The 19936-nt window shown below is 28.8% G+C and overlaps 4 protein-coding genes across 7 annotated transcripts; 1 reads left to right on the top strand and 3 right to left on the bottom strand.

Moving 5' to 3' along the window:
* Positions 1-1641: 1641 nt before the first annotated feature.
* LOC139985778 (uncharacterized) lies at positions 1642-8401 on the bottom strand. Its single transcript, XM_072000505.1, has 11 exons — positions 8235-8401; positions 7785-7935; positions 5131-5233; positions 4642-4799; positions 4097-4364; positions 3735-3939; positions 3369-3550; positions 2930-3137; positions 2478-2681; positions 2115-2348; positions 1642-1900 (listed from the first exon to the last, which is right to left on the bottom strand). The coding sequence occupies exons 1-11, from the start codon at positions 8332-8334 to the stop codon at positions 1719-1721; spliced, it is 1995 nt and encodes a 664-aa protein (XP_071856606.1). The 5' UTR covers positions 8335-8401; the 3' UTR covers positions 1642-1718.
* Positions 8402-9649: 1248 nt separating this feature from the next.
* Pix (ATP-binding cassette sub-family E member 1 pix) lies at positions 9650-13519 on the bottom strand. The gene is made up of 9 exons (XM_072000326.1): positions 13377-13519; positions 12428-12661; positions 12081-12296; positions 11792-11999; positions 11485-11671; positions 11004-11410; positions 10574-10886; positions 10267-10501; positions 9650-10187 (listed from the first exon to the last, which is right to left on the bottom strand). Exons 2-9 carry the CDS (start codon positions 12638-12640, stop codon positions 10140-10142), a joined length of 1827 nt encoding a protein of 608 aa, XP_071856427.1. The 5' UTR covers positions 12641-12661; positions 13377-13519; the 3' UTR covers positions 9650-10139.
* A 484-nt stretch (positions 13520-14003) lies between these two features.
* Positions 14004-18580, top strand: Arfip (ADP ribosylation factor interacting protein arfaptin). Of its 3 annotated transcripts, XM_072000353.1 has the most exons (7): positions 14103-14187; positions 14311-14427; positions 14817-15005; positions 15100-15267; positions 15353-15674; positions 15762-15939; positions 16018-18580. In XM_072000353.1, exons 3-7 carry the CDS (start codon positions 14834-14836, stop codon positions 16168-16170), a joined length of 993 nt encoding a protein of 330 aa, XP_071856454.1. In that variant the 5' UTR covers positions 14103-14187; positions 14311-14427; positions 14817-14833; the 3' UTR covers positions 16171-18580. The 3 variants fall into 3 exon arrangements, with proteins under 3 accessions (XP_071856455.1, XP_071856453.1, XP_071856454.1); XM_072000354.1 differs by lacking the exons at positions 14103-14187; positions 14311-14427 and adding an exon at positions 14004-14082; XM_072000352.1 differs by lacking the exon at positions 14311-14427 and having other exon boundaries at positions 14043-14187.
* Positions 18581-18800: 220 nt separating this feature from the next.
* LOC139985720 (mitochondrial import inner membrane translocase subunit Tim10 B) lies at positions 18801-19866 on the bottom strand. 2 transcript variants are annotated; one of them, XM_072000369.1, is made up of 3 exons: positions 19355-19866; positions 19164-19259; positions 18801-19026 (listed from the first exon to the last, which is right to left on the bottom strand). In XM_072000369.1, the coding sequence occupies exons 1-3, from the start codon at positions 19400-19402 to the stop codon at positions 18853-18855; spliced, it is 318 nt and encodes a 105-aa protein (XP_071856470.1). In that variant the 5' UTR covers positions 19403-19866; the 3' UTR covers positions 18801-18852. The 2 variants fall into 2 exon arrangements, with proteins under 2 accessions (XP_071856470.1, XP_071856471.1); XM_072000370.1 differs by having other exon boundaries at positions 19383-19708.
* Positions 19867-19936: the final 70 nt, after the last annotated feature.

The raw sequence follows: 19936 nt of genomic DNA, 5'->3' as shown, positions 1-19936 counted from the left end.
ATCCAATCGCGATGATCTTTACATACAGTTACTCGTATAATTGTTCAAACACTCTCTCAAACGGAATAAGCTTTTTAAAATTGGATCGAACGAGTCGAGTTTTGTTGACTAGTTAGAAGAACTAGTTTACCAGGTGAAGTGTAAAAATGTTTTGAAAAAGTTGCAATTGAAAAAGAAATTTCAACGGCACATTTTAGAGATGTCAGTTAAAAATTTCATCGAAATCGGTCGATATGGAAACAAACGGCAAGCATCGAAAGCTGCAACGATCTTTACGTTTTAGTCCGAAAATCATGAAAAATTGCGATTTTCACCATTGTCAAGCGTTTGTAGCTTACGGAAACGTTAATCGATTTTTCAACTTCTCAAAAATGCTCCAGTCGTTTGGCCCAATTTAAATTAATTAATTTAAGAAAAAGTTATGCTATAACTGTATATATTATAGTAACTGTATGTTTTCAAGGACATTCTCCTAAGTAATCTCCACAAGGTTTTAGGAACACTGTACGCGTTGCTCGTTCAGTCCATTCGTTCCTAAAAATCTAATGCAACCCAGTACCAAATCCATACGCGAACGAGTAATTTAAAAAAAGGAATTGGAATGTATTGCGCTTTTTACGAGCTAGCAACGCGCGTGTTTTTTTCTTTGTTTTTTCTTTCTTAGAAAAATTGGAAGATAAACACGACTATCGCGTCGGCTATGTCCATATGTGCAATCGCATACATATATTTAGATATAAAGAGAACGTATTTTTGAAATTAGCTCTCTAAGGAATAACGAAAAGACAGACAACATTTGTTAAGGTTAATTGCAGTTGGGTTCCCGTTTGCCGACATTTATTCAAATTAAAGTTACGATTACTATAGAATGCCACTGTATAAGGAACTTCAATTTCGTAATTTTAGTTTTAATTACACAAAACAATACATTCTCAGATACGTCTTTTAGAACACACTCGTTTCTTATGTCTTCTCCTCGAAAATGTTTTCCACAAGCAAAAGGGTCAAGTACTCGTTAGGGGACGCAAAATTATTGACTTCTTTCTTGTCAATCTTGTAATTTTCGACGTGTTTCAACGTAAAAAGTAAATTTTAATGCGCAGGACTCACTGGTTCGAAAATTACGCGTATATAAAACTAAGCATTTTTAACGGCTTGACAAATTACTTTGACGCCATATTGGCTAAAATTAATTTCAGCTGTCGCACGGTCCAATAGGGCCACTAAATTGTCCGAGATATATTATATCTATATATATATATATTATATATATATTAGGTCGTTTGATAAAATTATGGCGTGAATTCATTTATTATCAGTAGGATATTGGACGTGGGAAATACGGGAATATCGGCAGGAAACTGCACTCGTTACGCAATTCTTCATCAAGGTAGAAAATCGTGAAAGTTTCTTATTCGCTGCTTTGTACTTCCCCAGGCACGCAAGTAATAAACACCCGGACATGGTATTCCATACAAATTAATTTAATGTATAAATTTCAAGTTAAAAAGTCACATTAACTTTGCGTTATACTGAAAATAATTTTCGTTTACATTAATAAGGAGAATCCTTTGAAAGGATAAAGGATAGGTAAATATTTGTTTAAAAAGGTAATCTGTGACTTATATCGTGAAGAATAAAAAAGAGTAATAGATTTTGAAAGTATTATATTTTTGTTTTATCACTTTTTACGTGTTACGATACAATCAGAGAATTAATTAAGCTTGGGGATACCGAAAACCATAAAAATCGTTCAAAGTGTGCAATGCTGGTCTCCAATTGTTGCATACCGGGAAATTGGGTGGCACCGGTGGAAGATCTTCTCTATCCCCTACGTGTATGACCAGTTCCATTCCAGTAATGTGATGCCAAGTAAAATGACAATGAAGTAACCACCACCCTATAACACGATATATTATATCTTCATCCGAAGTATTTTAAGCACTTACTGTGTTGTAAATATGATATAAATGAATTTAATTAACATTAATCAAATATTCGAGACAAATGTTCTTAGATGAAGAAGAAGACAGTGCAATTTTCTCAAAAACGGGGAAGAACTACACGCGGAAAATTGTTTCCAAAGTACGTATGTATATAATTGAATATCTTACCTGGATTATCCGCCTTGAAACGTATAATTGCATATCCTCCCATTGGAATTTTAACAGTATCTTTACCAGGTGGGTTCGTATATTCTCCATTTTGAAGGCGTTCCGTGTGCTGCTCTATTACTTCGTCTATGTCTGCTGCCGAAACATTTCTATTACCACCAAAATCCCCCATACTAAACACTCTAAATTCGTAACCGTGTAGATGGAACGGATGATATAAGCCTTCCAGTGGTACTATAATAAAATTTTGTTATTTAACATTATCGAATTTGCAATATTTTTTATGCAATGAAACAAGATTAGTCTGTTAAATAGGTCAACATTCTTTTATCTTGTTTCGTACTAAAAACAAATACTAGATACCTTCGTCGTATATTACTAGCTCCACGACATTATTTAATCTTGTATGGATAATTTGCGAACATGTGCAAGGTTCCGTGCAATCGTTCTGTACATTTTTCTTGCATACCGTTTGGTAAGAACTACGTTGTGAGAGCAGAGGCGCCGCTGGAGTCTCGTACGATATATTACCGAAGGTAGAAATAAGCTGAGAATAATCGTTTGCAGCTGAAACGAAACAAACGTTTTACCAGTAAGACAGGATAGATATCGATAAATAAATAATACAAAAATGAAAACAAGGATAAAATGGAAGAAGAAAATTTTATTCTTTTAGCCGAATGCAAATAAGCTGATTTTCGTATAAATATTTCTTGCGCGTTAGAAATAATTTGCTATAATAAGAAAATGAACAAGAGGACTTGTACATATGCATATACTTAGTTACTTTCAAAGAATCATTAAATACAACTTACTGAAAAAGGAACGGTACATGTCTGCTACGAATAATGTTCTGTCCCCATACTGAGTGTAATTGTAAAAGAAGAAAGGTAATATGTGTCTCTCATCCGGATCAACTTTCAAGAGATCATCATCGGTCTCGAAGGCTTCCAGTTGGTTCACGCAAATCCCATTTTCTGTGTTGTCTGTATTGCAATCCTGTCCACTAAGCGGATTATAGGTCTAAAAAATCGAAATCATCAATTAATAGAAATCAAGAAAGAATCAGGTATTACAGTTGTTAGATACATCTAAATAGTATTTGAAAAATAATTGGAAGATTTTAGTCTGAGAAATTTGTAAAAGCTAAAATAGTTCATAATAATTAAAAATAGAATTAAAGCTACATTTCTTTCTCAGGGAAAGTAAATTTTTATTTTAGATGAATAAAGCAGAGTATGTTTTGATACTTACAACACCATCTATTGTATCGTTATAAGTAGGACTTGGTCTTGTAGGCCAATTAGGACCACCATCGTATTTTAAGATAGCTAACTGCTGTACCCCGGTTAAGTTACATTCACCAAGTCCACGCACTTGTATCCAGTAAGAATCAACACTTTGATTTGCAGTTAGGATAAAATCGACGCGTTCACCTGTATATTTCGAATGCTTATTTAAAATACATGAAACGTAAACTGGTACAATAAAGCAACTTTCTCTCTACTCTATATTAAAGCAACAAAAAATTCTATCGTATGGAAAATATTCTTAGTTGTAATAACGTAATAATCTAATTGAACAGCCAATTTCGAAAGGGAAAGTTAAAATTTATCAAACCTGAAGACGAGATTATTTTATCCACTGTTCTGGGTTGCACGTTCGCACCATCCTGAGCAATTATGACTAATTGATGTCCTTCGATTCTAAGTTCCGCCAGACATACTGTACTGAAAGAATTAATCATCCGTATTCTGTGTCGTTCTCCGCTCCTTACGGTATATTCTGTTATCGGTGAATTGGTAGTTTGGCCGGTAACTGGATCCTAAAAGCAATTATAATTTGTTAATAATTAATAATCGTTTCTATCCAAAATCTACCATTTAATCGCCTAATGCTAAGAGTTTTGCGATCCTTAGACAATATTCTTTTATATTCTTTTATATTGTCTTTTTTCCAGTAAAGATATACATATAATTTACCGTCCAATTTCCTAAACCGTTTATAAGTATGTTCTGCGGAGCCTGTCCTGGGTCACGTCTAAACGGACCAGGATAACGTTCTAACGATAACACATGCATCCAATCACTTAAGAATATAATAATTTCATCTCTATCGTATGATTGATAATGAGGATCTCTAGATGGTGGATCTCTAACAATAAGACCACCGTATTGTCCATCTAGCATGTGTGTCCATATGTGGGAATGGTAGAAATGCGTGCCCGAATTTTGCACTACAAAGTCATATCTAGAACAGGATATCACAAAATTTGTATTTCATTTAGTTTCATACCGTGATATGTTATAAGAAGCTTATTTTACATGAAATGTTTTCTTTTATAATGGACATTAAACTAAAAGGATTAAACTGTAATAACAATTCGCGTAATTAAATCTTTTATATAATAATAGACAAAAGAAACGAAGGGTGATATATCGTTAAATATCACACCGAATAAACGATATCATGATATTTATGGTAACATGAAAAGACAATAAAATATAAACTTTAAAATAGTATTTACCTAAATGACGAAGAAGATGCAATCGGACATTGTGTGACATAAGGAACACCATCGTAATATTGAAAACCGTTTTGGAAAATTCCGTGCCAATGTATCGTGACTTCATTTCCTGAGGCAGCATTCCGCACGTCTACTATAACGCGATCGTTCAAACACACCTGAAAAGTATGGCAATTGTAAAATTTTACTATGTCATTACAATTACCGATCAAAAGAAACACGAGTCAAGTGTTTTCTCAAAAAAATTACGATTTATCACAAAAGTGTACTGTATATTTTCGTCTCCTTTGTATTTATTTTCCTTATACCCACGTACTTGTCGAAATTAACAAAAAGACAATGTTAAAAGTTATCGAATCTAACAGTACTTTTATGTCAGATATATGCGAAGAAACTGAAAAATTTATGTAAAATCCAGCTCAAAATACCAGGATCATACGAAGAATACAAAGGAGAAATCGCAGTTTGTTATCGTATTACGATGTTTACCTTGATCAATGGTCCTGGTAACTGTCGATTGATAGGTATCAAGGACTTTTCATATCCATCCCCTAAAATACATTGGAACCTTTGAGATTCCACGTCACAAGCACTGAAAATATTGATATTTAATTTATTTAATCACCGACTTAAATATGCCAGCATCTTTATTTCTAGCTTATTTTACTGTGGCTATTTTCATAGTTCCACGCTTTAATCAAATATATATCGAGAACTCTAAAAATTGGTAGCTTACATAAAATAATTACTTTCACGTTAATCTTAGTTTTGCTAATTCTCATTTAATGATATTTACCAAACGCTCTTTAACTATAACAAAAGTTTTAAAGCAACTAATAACCCAGACAGCTCACGACGCCCTAAACACGTTCATTTTACATCCATCATAGAACTAAACGTCTTACAACCTAAACTGGATGCGTGTCTTAAAGACGTTCTACATCGTAGATTTCTACATTCGTAATTGTCCAATCGTTGAGCATATTTTTCTTACGATTACGGTTAATATGGACTGTCCAGTTCTATACGAGTAGTGTAAATCAATAAGATCGCGTCCACTGTCTAAATACTTGACCGAAATGTTTACAATTTCGTTGTATTATATTCGATTATTCGATTATTTAATTTAACTTTATGATATATTTTTTCTTCGTTTAATGCCTACTTTTTACCTCGGTTCTTCGTTGTTTTTATTATAATAATCCAAAGAATGACATTTTTACTTCAATATCAGTCTCAAAACAATGTCTCAAGACATTAAATTTTCACTAATTTTTGCACTTAATTCGTCAAACAATTTCAAGAAGTGAATTTTTCTTTGAGAAGTCTGGCACTAGTAAAGTGATATCTACTCAATATCTCTTTTCTGTGATAAAATGACAATTAAACTAAACACGTAACGAAAATATATTTGTTCGTAATTTCGGTATCAGGTTACCGCATCCATGGTTAAATTGTTATTGGTAAACTGGCAAATTAACGGCGGAAAATTAACTTAAAACGCTCGTATGAATTGTCAGGAAAATTGTCAGGAAAATTGTCGGAAAAATAAAAAGAAAGAAAAGACTCGCAAACATGGTGGAAGGACGCTCATCTGCGCTGGGCTTAGACTCTGTGTAGTCTTGTCCGCGCGATATCCCTACGATCATATATCCCTCTCCGTGTTCCCAATTAAAAATAACGAAAACAGACATACGATCGCAGCGACATCGCACGAACAAAAGTCACTTGTCTGCATCTGTTCTAAAGACGTGCGAGATGGACGTGGCAAAAACATCTGTCGTTGTTTATAAGACGTCCATGGAACGTCTCCAAGACGTTTCTAAAACCTCATTACACCGTACAATTTAGTTTGAGCTCCGTTAATTTGACCGACAAACATCGATAAATGTCTCGCATGAATGTGCAGTTTCGATAAAAACTGATACTTTGTAGGGATATCTTCGCGTGTTCGCGTAATTTTTGTTTACAAAAGGATTAGAAGATAGTTCGAAGTTTAGAAACAAAGGGCAACAAAAGTAATCCTTTGTTAAGAAATATTACGAATTATAATTGCCGATAAATTCCGGGAGGAATATTTTACTACTAGAAAATATTTTAAAGAAAGTTGAGATCAGAAAGTTGAAGTCAGATCAGAATTTTAGAGACAGACATAAATAGGATATCAATGCATTAAGCAAGTGCCCAAAGAAATCGAAATAAAATTACATTTAATTTGCTTTCACGTGATTGATTTTTCGTTTTCCTTTAGGTAGCAGGATATGATGTAAATAATTTTTTAATTGTTCATTCAGCAATTATCAAAGATTGATGAATAATATTAATTAATGAAGCGAGTATAGCAAACAACAACTTAGCATTAAAGTACAGGTGATTGGGAAGAGAAAGGAAGAAAGAATTTTATAATTTAAGGATGGCGCTAGTTTCGTAATATGTGAATATCATCCTTATTTTACTGTTATTAATGTTTATTTCTATAGAATTCAGTATAAAGAAACACTCACTTAAGATGCTACAGAAAAGGTAAATAATACGGAAAGCAGAAGAAATATCAATAGAGCAATGGTTGAAAAGCGTTTCAGATACAAAAGGAACAGCAGAAGAGTTTCGATTGTATGTATATTATTATAGTATATTAAATGTATATAAATATATACGTGTATACGTATACATTACCGTCCATAAGAAGTGTCTGTCCTATCTGGGAATACACTTTGTGAACACACTTTCTTGTGAATGATAATTATACGTATAATATGTAGAATAATTACTGTATTAAGCGTAACAAAATATATATATTCGCGATATAATCGTTTAAAAGAATATATTAACGCGTTGACTGTCACGCAGATTTTATTTATTTTATTCTGGAAGCCGCAATAGATTGAAATATACTATACCATAATATTTATTTTTTGGAAAATATTATATTATATCTGTTCAGGGCTTTCTGACAATTATTATCAAAACCATTCGCATCGTCGACAATTTTTGAGTTCATGAAATGTACGTTATTTTAATCATTCTACGAAGTTTAATAAAACGTGGCAACTCACGTGTTAACGTGTATCTCCTGTCAGATATTATATATATGATCCAAATCTAAAATACTTTTCAGCATATATATGTATATCAATACGTACGGTCCTACTGTTGTATAGAATTCAATATTGAAGGAATAATAACAATTTCTAGGTTCTTCATCATCTGTGCAATTTCGTGCACATTCTTCGGCCGAAGAAAGTACTATCGATGAAGAATTAGGACCATAGTCGTCGGCCCAACCCCAGTACGCTGCGCACAAATAAAACAATATATTAGAAACGATATTGGAAAATCATCGAATAAAATTATAAAATGCGGCAAGCGATCCTAATCAAAGTGAAGCGTAATGATATAATTTAAATAGCAATAATACGAAGAATAATACGGAAACTTTAAATTTTTAGTATTATCAGAAAATTTAAGAAATTTAAGAAATAAAGAGATTATTAATTCATCCACAAATTATATATATTAATAATAATTGTATAAAGGAATTTGCAGTAATTTGAAAAATTTTTAATAAACAAATTACATTTGTGAACACTTACGGTTACTGTACGACAGTTGCACGTGAAACAGCAGAACAATGCAAAATGCATAAAATTTTGTCACATTCTGAAGAATACTAAAAAAATTAAGAAGCGTCATTTTCCACTAAAATCAAACAAAGTCCGGCGTTTTATGAACCTTCTTTCAATTGACTACTAACATTTTTTCGCGCTAATAGCTTCAATTTATAGAAAAAAAAAACCGGCAATTTAATCATTTTTAAACCTTATCCGCTTATCTACATTTCCGGGTATCGATTTACTTTTAATTATTCTGTAGGTTGTTTATCGTTTGAAAGCTTTTTAGTGCTGGCTTCCTTCAAATTATACAATATCGAGGACATCACTTAAATGGATAAATGCAAAATCTATTCCACATATATTTGAATTATATGTAACAAACATTATGATAAAAAACAAACTCAATGTTTGTGTAAACAATTACTATAGAATGCTTTATTATAATTAAACGTATATAATATAATTTATTATAATTTATTATAATTATTATAATTAAATTATAATTAAAAAATAAACTTTTAATTTCAAATATTTAATATAAATGTGCTAGACCTCTGGCAGAAATCCAACTTAAATTACATTCTGCTGTATAAAACAATACAACAAGGGTATAATATAACATGCATAACACGAATTTATCACATTGTTATAATGTCAATTATGGAAGAAAACATTAAAAAGGATTCTTCCATGTTCAATAAAATTTTACATTAAATTCAGTCAGTCGTATTTTCTTCGTCTGAAATTTTGTTGTATGTACAATACACGAAGTAATACTTAATTCTTACCATTTGTCATTTACACAACTTATTTATCTTCTTCTGTTTTTTTTTCTTTTTTTTTTTTTCAAAGTTTCGTTTATCTTTCTACACGTAATTGGTGTACCACTATGCAAATAAAAGCATGTAATTATTGTTTCTGATTATACTCACAATTGGAATAATAGCAAATACATATTGATAGTATGAATAATACATGTCACTACGTAGTATAAAGATAACTAAAGTAATAGGTAAGTATATAATAAGTGATTTATTACGTCGAGTTTGTTTAGATAAGTCCGAAACATTTTCCCTCTTTCTATTTTGTCGTATACGCACAAACATGTTAAAAATATCATCTTCAAGGTGACTTAATGTCCTAATCAAAGTATTAAGAAAAGTGTTGTATTTTTGTAAGATAGTATTTTTTAATTCTAACTTATAATTCAGAAATATTTTATTTCTCTGCTTAATTCTAATAATTCAAAAAATAATGCAAAGCATCTAGATTAAAAGAAAATATTGTTTTAAAATGCACCTTTATATTATCTTTGGATGAAAGTCATACTTTTTCTTTCATATTGCATAATGTAAAAGCATTTAATTCATGAGGTTTGTCAAATAATTAACACATTATCTTTTTTTATATTTCAGATGTATTATAATTCATATTGTATAGCAGATGTACATGTACATATACGAGATGTTCAATCTCCCTTAATTTCTTTTACATAATTGGACATAAATTATTTATACATAAAATGCATTATATTGTTTACTTATCGAGTTGGAAATGCATACTGACATATATTTATGGATATAAATAGGTCTGTGGCGTCGTATTCAATATAAAAATACAGTTGTATGTTCGTTTAAATCAAATTTGTAATATATCGAGATGTTTATATGAAAACCTATGCATTATTTATTTAAATAAATATCGCATAAACAAAAGTGATGTGCCGAAACGAATAATATTTCAATTCAATACAAAATATGCGGTATTAATATTTAGTATATTGTAAGAAATCCATTCCCGGCTTTTAAAGATATAAAGATTTACAAAAACTTCTGCATAGTATCTTATACTTGCTGCTATTCAACTTGTGGATGAGATCATATCTTATTCTTCAAGGAAGAAATATTGCCCAGCTTTCTTCTGTTCCAAATCCTATTAACAATAAAATAAAATATGTACAAGAAACTTGATGACATAAAAAGAAGATAATATTTAAAATAAAGTAACATACTTTCACGGACTGGCTCTTATTAATCCTCGGTCTGAAATTATTTGGATCTCTTCTGAATGTAATACCTAAAAGCTCTAAAAATCTGTTCATTCCATTTAATAGAGATTGCGGACTATGAGCTGTAGTCGCTAATGATGGAGTACCGGAAAACACAATTACACGGTCAGCTAAGTACGTAGCCATGATAAAATCATGCTCTACTACAAATCCCGTTTTCTTCGCATGTAAAATAAACCTAAAATAATACGTATTTTGATAATTTTTTTAATAATACAGATTAATACAAATAGCCAGAATTTTCAATTACCGTTTTATTACTTTAGCTGCAACTAAACGTTGCTCAGAGTCCAAATAAGCAGAAGGTTCATCGATTAAATAAACATCGGCAGGTTTTCCAAGACATAAAGCTAAAGCCACTCGTTGTAATTCTCCTCCGGAGAGATTCTGTACTTCTTGATCCATAATATCATCTATTTTTAACGGTTTCATAACATCCGTTACAAATTGAGGGTGAACATAAGCGTCCCTAATTTTTTCATGTAATAATTGCCGTACAATGCCTTGAGATTTGGGACTAATTTTTTGTGGTTTGTAACTAATATGTAACTGGGGAATACTTCCTACAAAGAATAAAATTAAATCATTTAATATCAATAATTAAATCATTTACTTTTTTATTTAATACATAACGAATATATGAAAAATTTCTTGACTGAAGTAAATCTGACTTTACTTACCCGATCCGTCATCAGGTGGCAAATTACCAGCCAACATTCTGATGAATGTCGTTTTCCCCGTTCCATTTTCACCAAGTAGGACAAGAATTTCTGAATCTGTAAATTGACCCTTCTCAACATTTAATTTAAAAGAACCCATTGTCTTCGTCATCGCGGGATATTCGTAATGATTCATGCGTTTGACTTCTTCCTCGGTTGCACTTTCGGCTACTTTAAATACAAGAGATTCCTCACGGAATCTCAAATTTTCGGTTGGCACAAAACCATCGAGGAAAATATTTATACCTTCTCTAACAGAGAAAGGCATAGTAACAACACCATACGCTCCCGGAACACCATAAAGGCAACAAATAAAGTCAGACAAATAGTCTAAAACTGATAAGTCATGTTCCACTACTATTATGAACCTAATAAATAGGAATGATATTTTAAATTATATATATTTTTTTATTATATTATTTAAATTGTTTATACTATTTACTTATCGGGATGAATAAGAGATCGAATCGTCACAGCTGCATTGAGGCGCTGCTTTACATCTAAATATGAAGATGGTTCATCAAACATAAAAATGTCTCCATTTTGAATGCACACCATAGCACACGCAAAACGTTGAAGTTCTCCACCAGAAAGTGCATCAATACCTCTATCACGTATGTGCATTAAATCTAAAAGAAATTCAATAGTTCCATTGTTAAAAATCAGCTTCCTTGCTTAATTTTTATTATTTTATCGCTGTTCTTAAAATATCTTAAAAATATAAATTATTAACAGTAATTTAAACTTACCCAACATTTTACAAATTTCTATCTGATTTTTACACTCATCCTTTTTGTCTAAAAGCTGTTGTACAGTGCCTTTTACAGCTTTAGGAATTTGATCTACATACTGAGGTTTGATAAGAGCTTTTAAATCATCTTCCAATATTTTGGTAAAATAATTCTGCAATTCACTACCTCTAAAATGGCTTAAAATTTCTGTCCAATCTGGTGGATCCTATATTAATTAAACGAGAAAATTCCATAAACTAATATAAAAGATGTATACTATGTAAAGAAAATATATTATTATACATACTGAAAATCGTCCTAAATTAGGCTTTTGTTTGCCTGCCAAAATTTTAAGAGCAGTTGATTTCCCAATTCCATTAGTTCCAACCAAACCTAATACTTCTCCAGGTCTTGGAATAGGCAGTCTGTGCAGTTTAAACGAATTTTTTGAATAACGATGTGTCGTTTCTTTCTCTAAATTACTAGGAAGATTAATAATAGATATTGCCTCGAATGGACATTTCTAAAAATACATATATTTATATATATATATTATTATAATTTTAAAATATTAAATTGCTTATTATTAATTTAATATAATAATATTGTACTCTATTATTCACTAATATTTCTCTATAACATTTCTTATTATACCTTGACACAAATACCACATCCAATACACAGTTCTTCAGATATTGATGCTATCTTGCTATTAGGAGTAACTTCTATACAAAGTTTTCCCATTCGTACTACTGGACAAGATCTTTTGCATTCTTGCCTGCACCGTTTTGGTTTACATTTATCAGAATTAACAATAGCTATACGAGTCAACCGATCAGTTTCCTCCATTGACTTTTTTGGTGGCATGATGGTAAAATATTTAGTTGCCTAAAAATGTTATTATAGAATTTAGATTTAACAAAGGAATATTTAAAATTTATCATAATTTTAAATTCTATCGCTTTTTAAATACTAAATTATGTGCATAATACAAAATTTTAAATAATATAATCGCTATAATATTACAAGTAATTACGGTTATTAAATAAGAAATATGAAATTGACATAACAAATTGACAATGAAATTACAACTTAAATGTGAACACTCTAACAAGAATGTATCCAAACAATGAAAATATATACACTAGATTGAAAATAATGCAGAACTTTATTAAACATATCATATTTTGAAATAATTGAATTTGTTTCAATCAAAATTTTTCTCAAAGAGGAATATTATTAAATAATTGAACTACTTAGAAAATATTTCAACATATGTTCTGCTTATATTTCGTCATAAACGAGTAATCACTTTTTCAGTTAGGGCTGTATGAAATGAAAGAATGTAATGAAAATGAAAGACAATAAATTAATATTAAACATGTTATATTATAATTTTCATATATTTGCATTTAGTTAAAATATTTAAATACATGAAAATACAATACTCAGTTCTACCACGAGTTTCTAACCTCAGGCAATTAATAATAAAACATGTTAATGTACTTTATAAATATACCACATAATTAATAAAAATAATTTTTTTCGTATGTGTTAGGCCATTACTTCATAGTACTTAATATAAATTTGTACAAACGTATACCTGTCAAAACCAAAAACGTGGAGGAAACTCCTTTACAACCTTTTCGAAGGAGCTTCCGCACTCACACCACCACATGCCCCTATTTCAATCATAAAATATAGAAATGATATAGAGTACATACTCGATAAGAGATGTATCTTCTTAAATAACTTTTAATTCTTATAATAATCGTAACATTCTTCTAACTTTAATGAAACATTTATATATTGTTAATCTAGACGAATCACATAATTTTGCAAAAATTTGCATAAAGTAGTAAATCATTTATTCTCAGCCTCTCGACCATAAAAAGAACTTGTTTCATAGTTATTTTCCTCATTGACTTCCATTTACTGATGTATAGCATTCACAGTGTTATATATTGTATTCACAGTGTTATATAGTGTATTCTCATTTATCCATTTACCTACGTAAACATCCATCCACTCATACAAAATTTTTACATACATAATTTAGCTTTCAATTTCTAAAAAAAAGAAGAATGTATAAACTGCGAAACATATAATTGTCATTATTCACAATTTACATTATACTTCGACTTTAAGATTTGTATTAATGTATATAGAAATATAATCATTTATTATAATAGAAAAAAAATAGTACACAAAATAAATTGAATGAAATTATTATAAATTATTATTATAAATTTAACTTTCCGGGTGTTTCCAAAGAATGCGATATACGCTAGTGTACGCCACCTAGGTCGGTATGTATATTATATCATTTATATCTTCCATGAAGCATTATAAAGATTTGTTCTGAAGATTTAAGCATAGAATAGTAGGAATTACTTATATCTTCTGATTTTGTAGTGAGTACTACCTCAAAATAATGTCATTTTACTTTTTAGAGATTTTAGTTCCTGACTGTTTCAACAATACATTACTCTGATGTATATGAACAGATATTAGCCTAACCGTATTTGGTTTTAAAGCAGGTGTCATATGACAGTTCTTGATGCGTCTTTTGTTTATACAATTCATTTAATTGATGCAATGTCAAAGATTAGTGTACTATAATGTACTATAATACTTACTATTTATTATTACATGTAAGATCTTTGTATTTATACATAACAATTTTTGAGACTTGTATATTATAAAAAATGGCGGTTTCATGTAAACATTTTCTTTTGTAAATTTTTTGACTTCCTGTCTAATATTGGTCACCATTTTTGTTCGTGAATCTTTTTATAAAATTATTACGAATATTCAGTAATTATATCTATGTTTTATAGATTAATTTTCAGTAATGTTTTGATCAGTCTTTGTTAATTAAATTTGTTGAGATCTATTTTTTTATGATATATTATATTAATATCTTTCTTAAGATATATTCTAAATTTTCCAATTGTTTACTTTCCAAAAAGTTTTAATTTTACTTTTTATCCAAAAACATATTAAATATATTAATATATTTTTTATTTATATCATAATATAGCTGTTGCATTAAGTGGAATGGAGCGAAGTATTCATGAAATGTTGAAAGATGCTCCATCTTTAAATGATAGCGATAGTGCAGTTCATAGTGGAACTCCTCCACCTCATGTACCAAATAATTGTAATAATGAAAATCAACCCAGACCAGCTACAATAAACTTAACATTGGGCAGTCCTATATCTCAAATGTGTAAGTAGGATTTGTGTCAATGAATTATAATCTAATAAATCTATTGCAAAGAATTAATTTGAAGATTGCTCAAATATTTTTATATATCTAATAGCTGTAACAGTATCTCCAAATACACCTATTCAAAATGGTGATACACAGACAATGCGTACTGCTCAGAGTAAAATTGAAAGCATTAAAAATTGGAGTATTTCTACATATAAGTGTACAAGACAATTAATGTATGAAAAACTTGGGAAAACATCCCGTACAGTAGATTCAGGTAAGTTCTATATAATATAGCTTATGTTATAATATAGCTAATATTATTTGTTTCTTATATAACTGTCATACCTTTCCTTTTATAGAACTTGAAACACAAATTGAATTATTAAGAGATACTCAAAGAAAGTACTGCAATGTGTTACGATTATCTAGAGCATTAGCTTCTCATTTTCATCATGTTGTTCAAACGCAACATGCTTTAGGGGAAGCATTTTCTGAGTTAGCACAAAAATCTCCAGAGTTACAAGAAGAGTTTCTATATAATTCAGAAACTCAAAGGAATTTGACTAAAAATGGTGAAACATTATTAGGGGCCTTAAACTTTTTTGTTTCTTCAGTAAATACACTTTGTAATAAAACTATCGAAGATACATTATTTACAGTACGACAATATGAAACAGCAAGGTAATTGTCAATATCATACTGTTTTAATAACAGAAATAGTTAAATATACTTTGCAAATACTTATAAACAAAAGAGGTTTGTTTACAGAATAGAATATGATGCCTATAGAACAGATCTTGAAGCATTAGCACAAGTAACAAAAAACGATAGCAGCAATGCAGCAAGATTGGAAGCAGCACAGGCAAATTATGAAGAGCATAAGCAAAATTTTGAAAAACTAAGATCAGATGTTTCGATTAAACTTAAATTTTTAGATGAAAATAGAGTATGTTGTTAGATTTAATTTTTTATATTATATTCTTTTAAAATGCTGCATATTGTGACAATTTTTTTTTTATTACAGATCAAGGTAATGCATAAACAATTATTATTATTCCATAATGCAGTATCTGCTTATTTTTCTGGAAATCAAACTGCTCTGGAAGCCACACTGAAGCAATTTAACATAAAAGTTAAATCACCAAATTCATCTTTACCATCGTGGCTTGAACAGTAGTTACGTTAGAAGAAATGAATTCAAGTTATGGGAAACATGAATAAGAAAATGCATTCGTCCATACGAATTTCTTCTTGAAAGACAAAGGAAATGACAAGGTAGAACAACTTTCAAACACTCTTGAAAACGTACTAAAGGACACTGTTGTCAAATAGTTTGTCAGTTTCAATAAGTTTTTGAAGAAGAATAGATTGTCATCTAAAAACAGACTGAATAATTTCTGAATTATGCTTTAAATATTGGCCAATATCCGTGATACATGTCATATGTATCAGTGAATTTCAATTATATAATTAATAATTATATGCAACAGTTAATAATAATGAATAACTTTTGATGAAAGATTTAATGAAGATTCTTTTTATTCGATAGCAATGCTTACAAAAATTTAAAGGCAATAGATATTTAATTTTTATATCTGACTTAAAGAAGTTCTAATGTAAATACATAAACTATATGATGGTATATTGAGCTTTGAATTTCACGGTATGTACAAAACAGCATTGATTCTTTATTTATATTAGCATCAATTTAAATTCGATAAATTAAACAAATTCAGAACTGTATTATTTTAATATTCCTCATTTCATTTTAAATAATAAAAATATTGATCGAATTTTAACTTTGATTCTCTTATAACTATTAGGTCAAGATGTATTCCTTATTTACGCACGTTGTTAAATTTAATCTATTTCAAAAGAACGAGAATTTGAGTACTTCCAACTACATAGGATCAAAAAAGATTATATCATATTTTTAAAATATACGGTGCTAATTAAAATGAGTGAAAAAAACGTTAATATTAGACGGTTTAATTTAATAAGTGCTGTATGTTAGTTTGATACAATCATTTTTGGAAACTCCATACATTAAATGTTTAATATTTCTACACATCTATTATTATATGTAGACTGCGGATTTTTATTCATTTTACAGCAAATTTAAAAGTGCAAAATTGAACAGAATGTATATGACATGAAGAAGTATATAAAATATCGTATAGTGCTTTCTGTGTACTTGTATCTAAAATAAGGTACTTGTATTGTCTAAAACAATTTTCTGCTAAGGCTATACTCTTTTAATTATATATTGAAAAATGTGAATTTGTATAAATATCCGCAGTCTAGTTGTATGTATATATTGGCTTCATTTATAATTTTTTTATGTAATAATCAATTGTTTTGATAAAAATAGGAACAAGTCAAGTGCTTATGATTAGCCTAATCATATTTCTAAATTAATGGTACTTCCTTTGTGCAATTAATATTTATACAAAGATGCTTTTAACTAAGTTTACTTAATTTTATTTTCTTTTTTAAATTATGTTATATACATTTTTACAAAATAAATAACTTTTATTTTGTTATTAAACATATTATCATAACACAAAAGATAATATGTAATTATGACATATAACTTTTAGAAAACTTTTGAGTATTTTAATATAGAAAATATAAGTTTATTTACATTTTTATATATACCACAGTATTGGTTTACTAAAAAAAAAAATCAATTTTGATTAATGTGTGAAAAGGGAAATATTTCACTGTTGTAAAACAGATTCAAACTAGTCATATTTTATAAGTGAATATTTAAAAATTAAATGGCTTGTGTAAAATTATAATTTTATATACTTTCATACACATTGACATTATGTATACAAATATTTCTTTTAAAGCAGCACTATTGTGTATACTGAAATGTTATGAATTATTACGCTTCATAAATAGAAAAATTTTTAGTATAGATATAATAAATGTATGTACATTGTCATTATTGTTTGTTGCTTATACTTAAAGTTTACAGTAACATTAATAGTAACTTAAACCATAAAAATGAAGCTAGTTATATTATGACATCATCAATGCGTCTTATCATGTTTTAAACTAACTCTTCCAATGTGATCATAATATAAATTTTCAAATACACATATAATAATGTGTATGAGTGAATTGTACATCAAATAACTGTACAATTCACTTTCCAAATTTTTGCGAATTATCATCATTATACATCTACATTTATGTATAAAACAAAAATTATGATTCATACTGTAATAATAACATTTTATTTTTTTTACATAATGCAAATTGACTTAATATATAATTTCTGAAAATTATTACATCTTTTTATTATGAATCTATAAAAAATACATTCCATTATTTAACAGGTTTTTTAGGAATGTTTAGACCAATAAAAGCAAATACTGTAATTAAACAAAAATAAAATCTTATATTTATTAAGTAGAAATAAGTACGAGAAGTTACACAGAATAACTTGAAATATCCAGTTGAAGCACTTTTTAAGTTATAAAATGTATTGTAGCTACTATATTATGTTCCTAATCATGATGTTATTGTGTGTATATTATGTGTATACAAACTCCAAACAATAAATGAATGCTTATATATCTTGCTTTGTATAGAATTCTTGTTAATTATTAGCACTTTTTTTATCAAAATATCAAGTTTTATTTAAAAACTAGAAATGTATTATCAAAACGGTAATTATAGTATTTTGTATATTTATTATTTTCATAGAATGTATATAAGTGTTTTACAAGAACTGATTGGCAAATAATAATAAATAACAATAAATACATACAGGAAGAAAAGTAACTTGAAATATAGTTAGGTTTAAAAAATATATTTAATAGAGGACCTAATTAATTTACAAAATTGACTATCTATTGCTTTCAGAATTCTGCTCTTTTTGTGCTGCATCTAAAGCTGCCTGAGTTTTTTGAAATTCCTCAATGTTTTTACGAGCGATAGCAGGTTGCACTTCCATAAATATTTCCATTATTTTGTGATTCGCATTTATATGCTTGCCTGAACAGTTCTCTATGCATTGAATCTATGGCAAATTTAAAAATATAATAAAAACAAATTTTATATTTTTTAGTACATAAATACTTGTAGATTCAATAATTATGATGGGATACATTTTATAAATAAAACCAATAATACATTTTAAATTTAATTATAACATACCTCTTCTGTAGATATATTCCTTGACATAAATGTACTCACACACGTCTTGAAACATGTTTCAGACATTTGATTAAACAAATTATGGAAATCCTTCATCTATAAAAAATACAACATTAATACATAAAAATGCGATTTTATCGGTATTTCTATGTACATTAGATGAAATAGGTTAGGGGTAAATAATCAATTACTAAACATGGATTATTAATAATTAAGTACATTTCTGATAATCGAAGCATCCATATTTGAATTATTTATTTTAATTCCCAACTTAAATAATAAGTTTACAATGTCACAGTATTCGCCGGTTTTACTTTTATTCAGGTTATGTCACATAAATGTACTTTAAATTAGTATCGATAACTTCAATATCGATCATTGATATGTTTTGATCGATTTTGGTAAATAAAAGCTCGAATAAAATAATTTTAATTAAAAATTGTTAATTAATGAAATACCAATATTGCAATAACTTTGCAAAGTCACAATCTTTTTCAGAATTCATTAATGACTAATACCATGTTGCGTTTATATGTTACACTATTGAAACATGATTAAATTACTTACATATATACATACAACTATTAAATAAAATAATTGTTTTCCCTCTATTTTTAAACACTTATTATAAATATTAAATAGTTTAAAAACTGTAATACTTTCAGCGACTTATGATAGCTTAAAATTCTTTCCAAACAAAAACTAAATCAGCGTATATTCAGAATATTTGAAATACTCAAGAATGTAGTACAGTTTGAAACTTGTAACATAAT

The sequence above is a fragment of the Bombus fervidus genome, chromosome 3 (assembly GCF_041682495.2).
Source record: "Bombus fervidus isolate BK054 chromosome 3, iyBomFerv1, whole genome shotgun sequence".
In the NCBI taxonomy this organism is placed as follows: Eukaryota; Metazoa; Arthropoda; class Insecta; order Hymenoptera; family Apidae; genus Bombus; species Bombus fervidus.
Note: the sequence above shows the minus strand (reverse complement) of the source record. Positions and strands in the feature narration are given on the sequence as shown.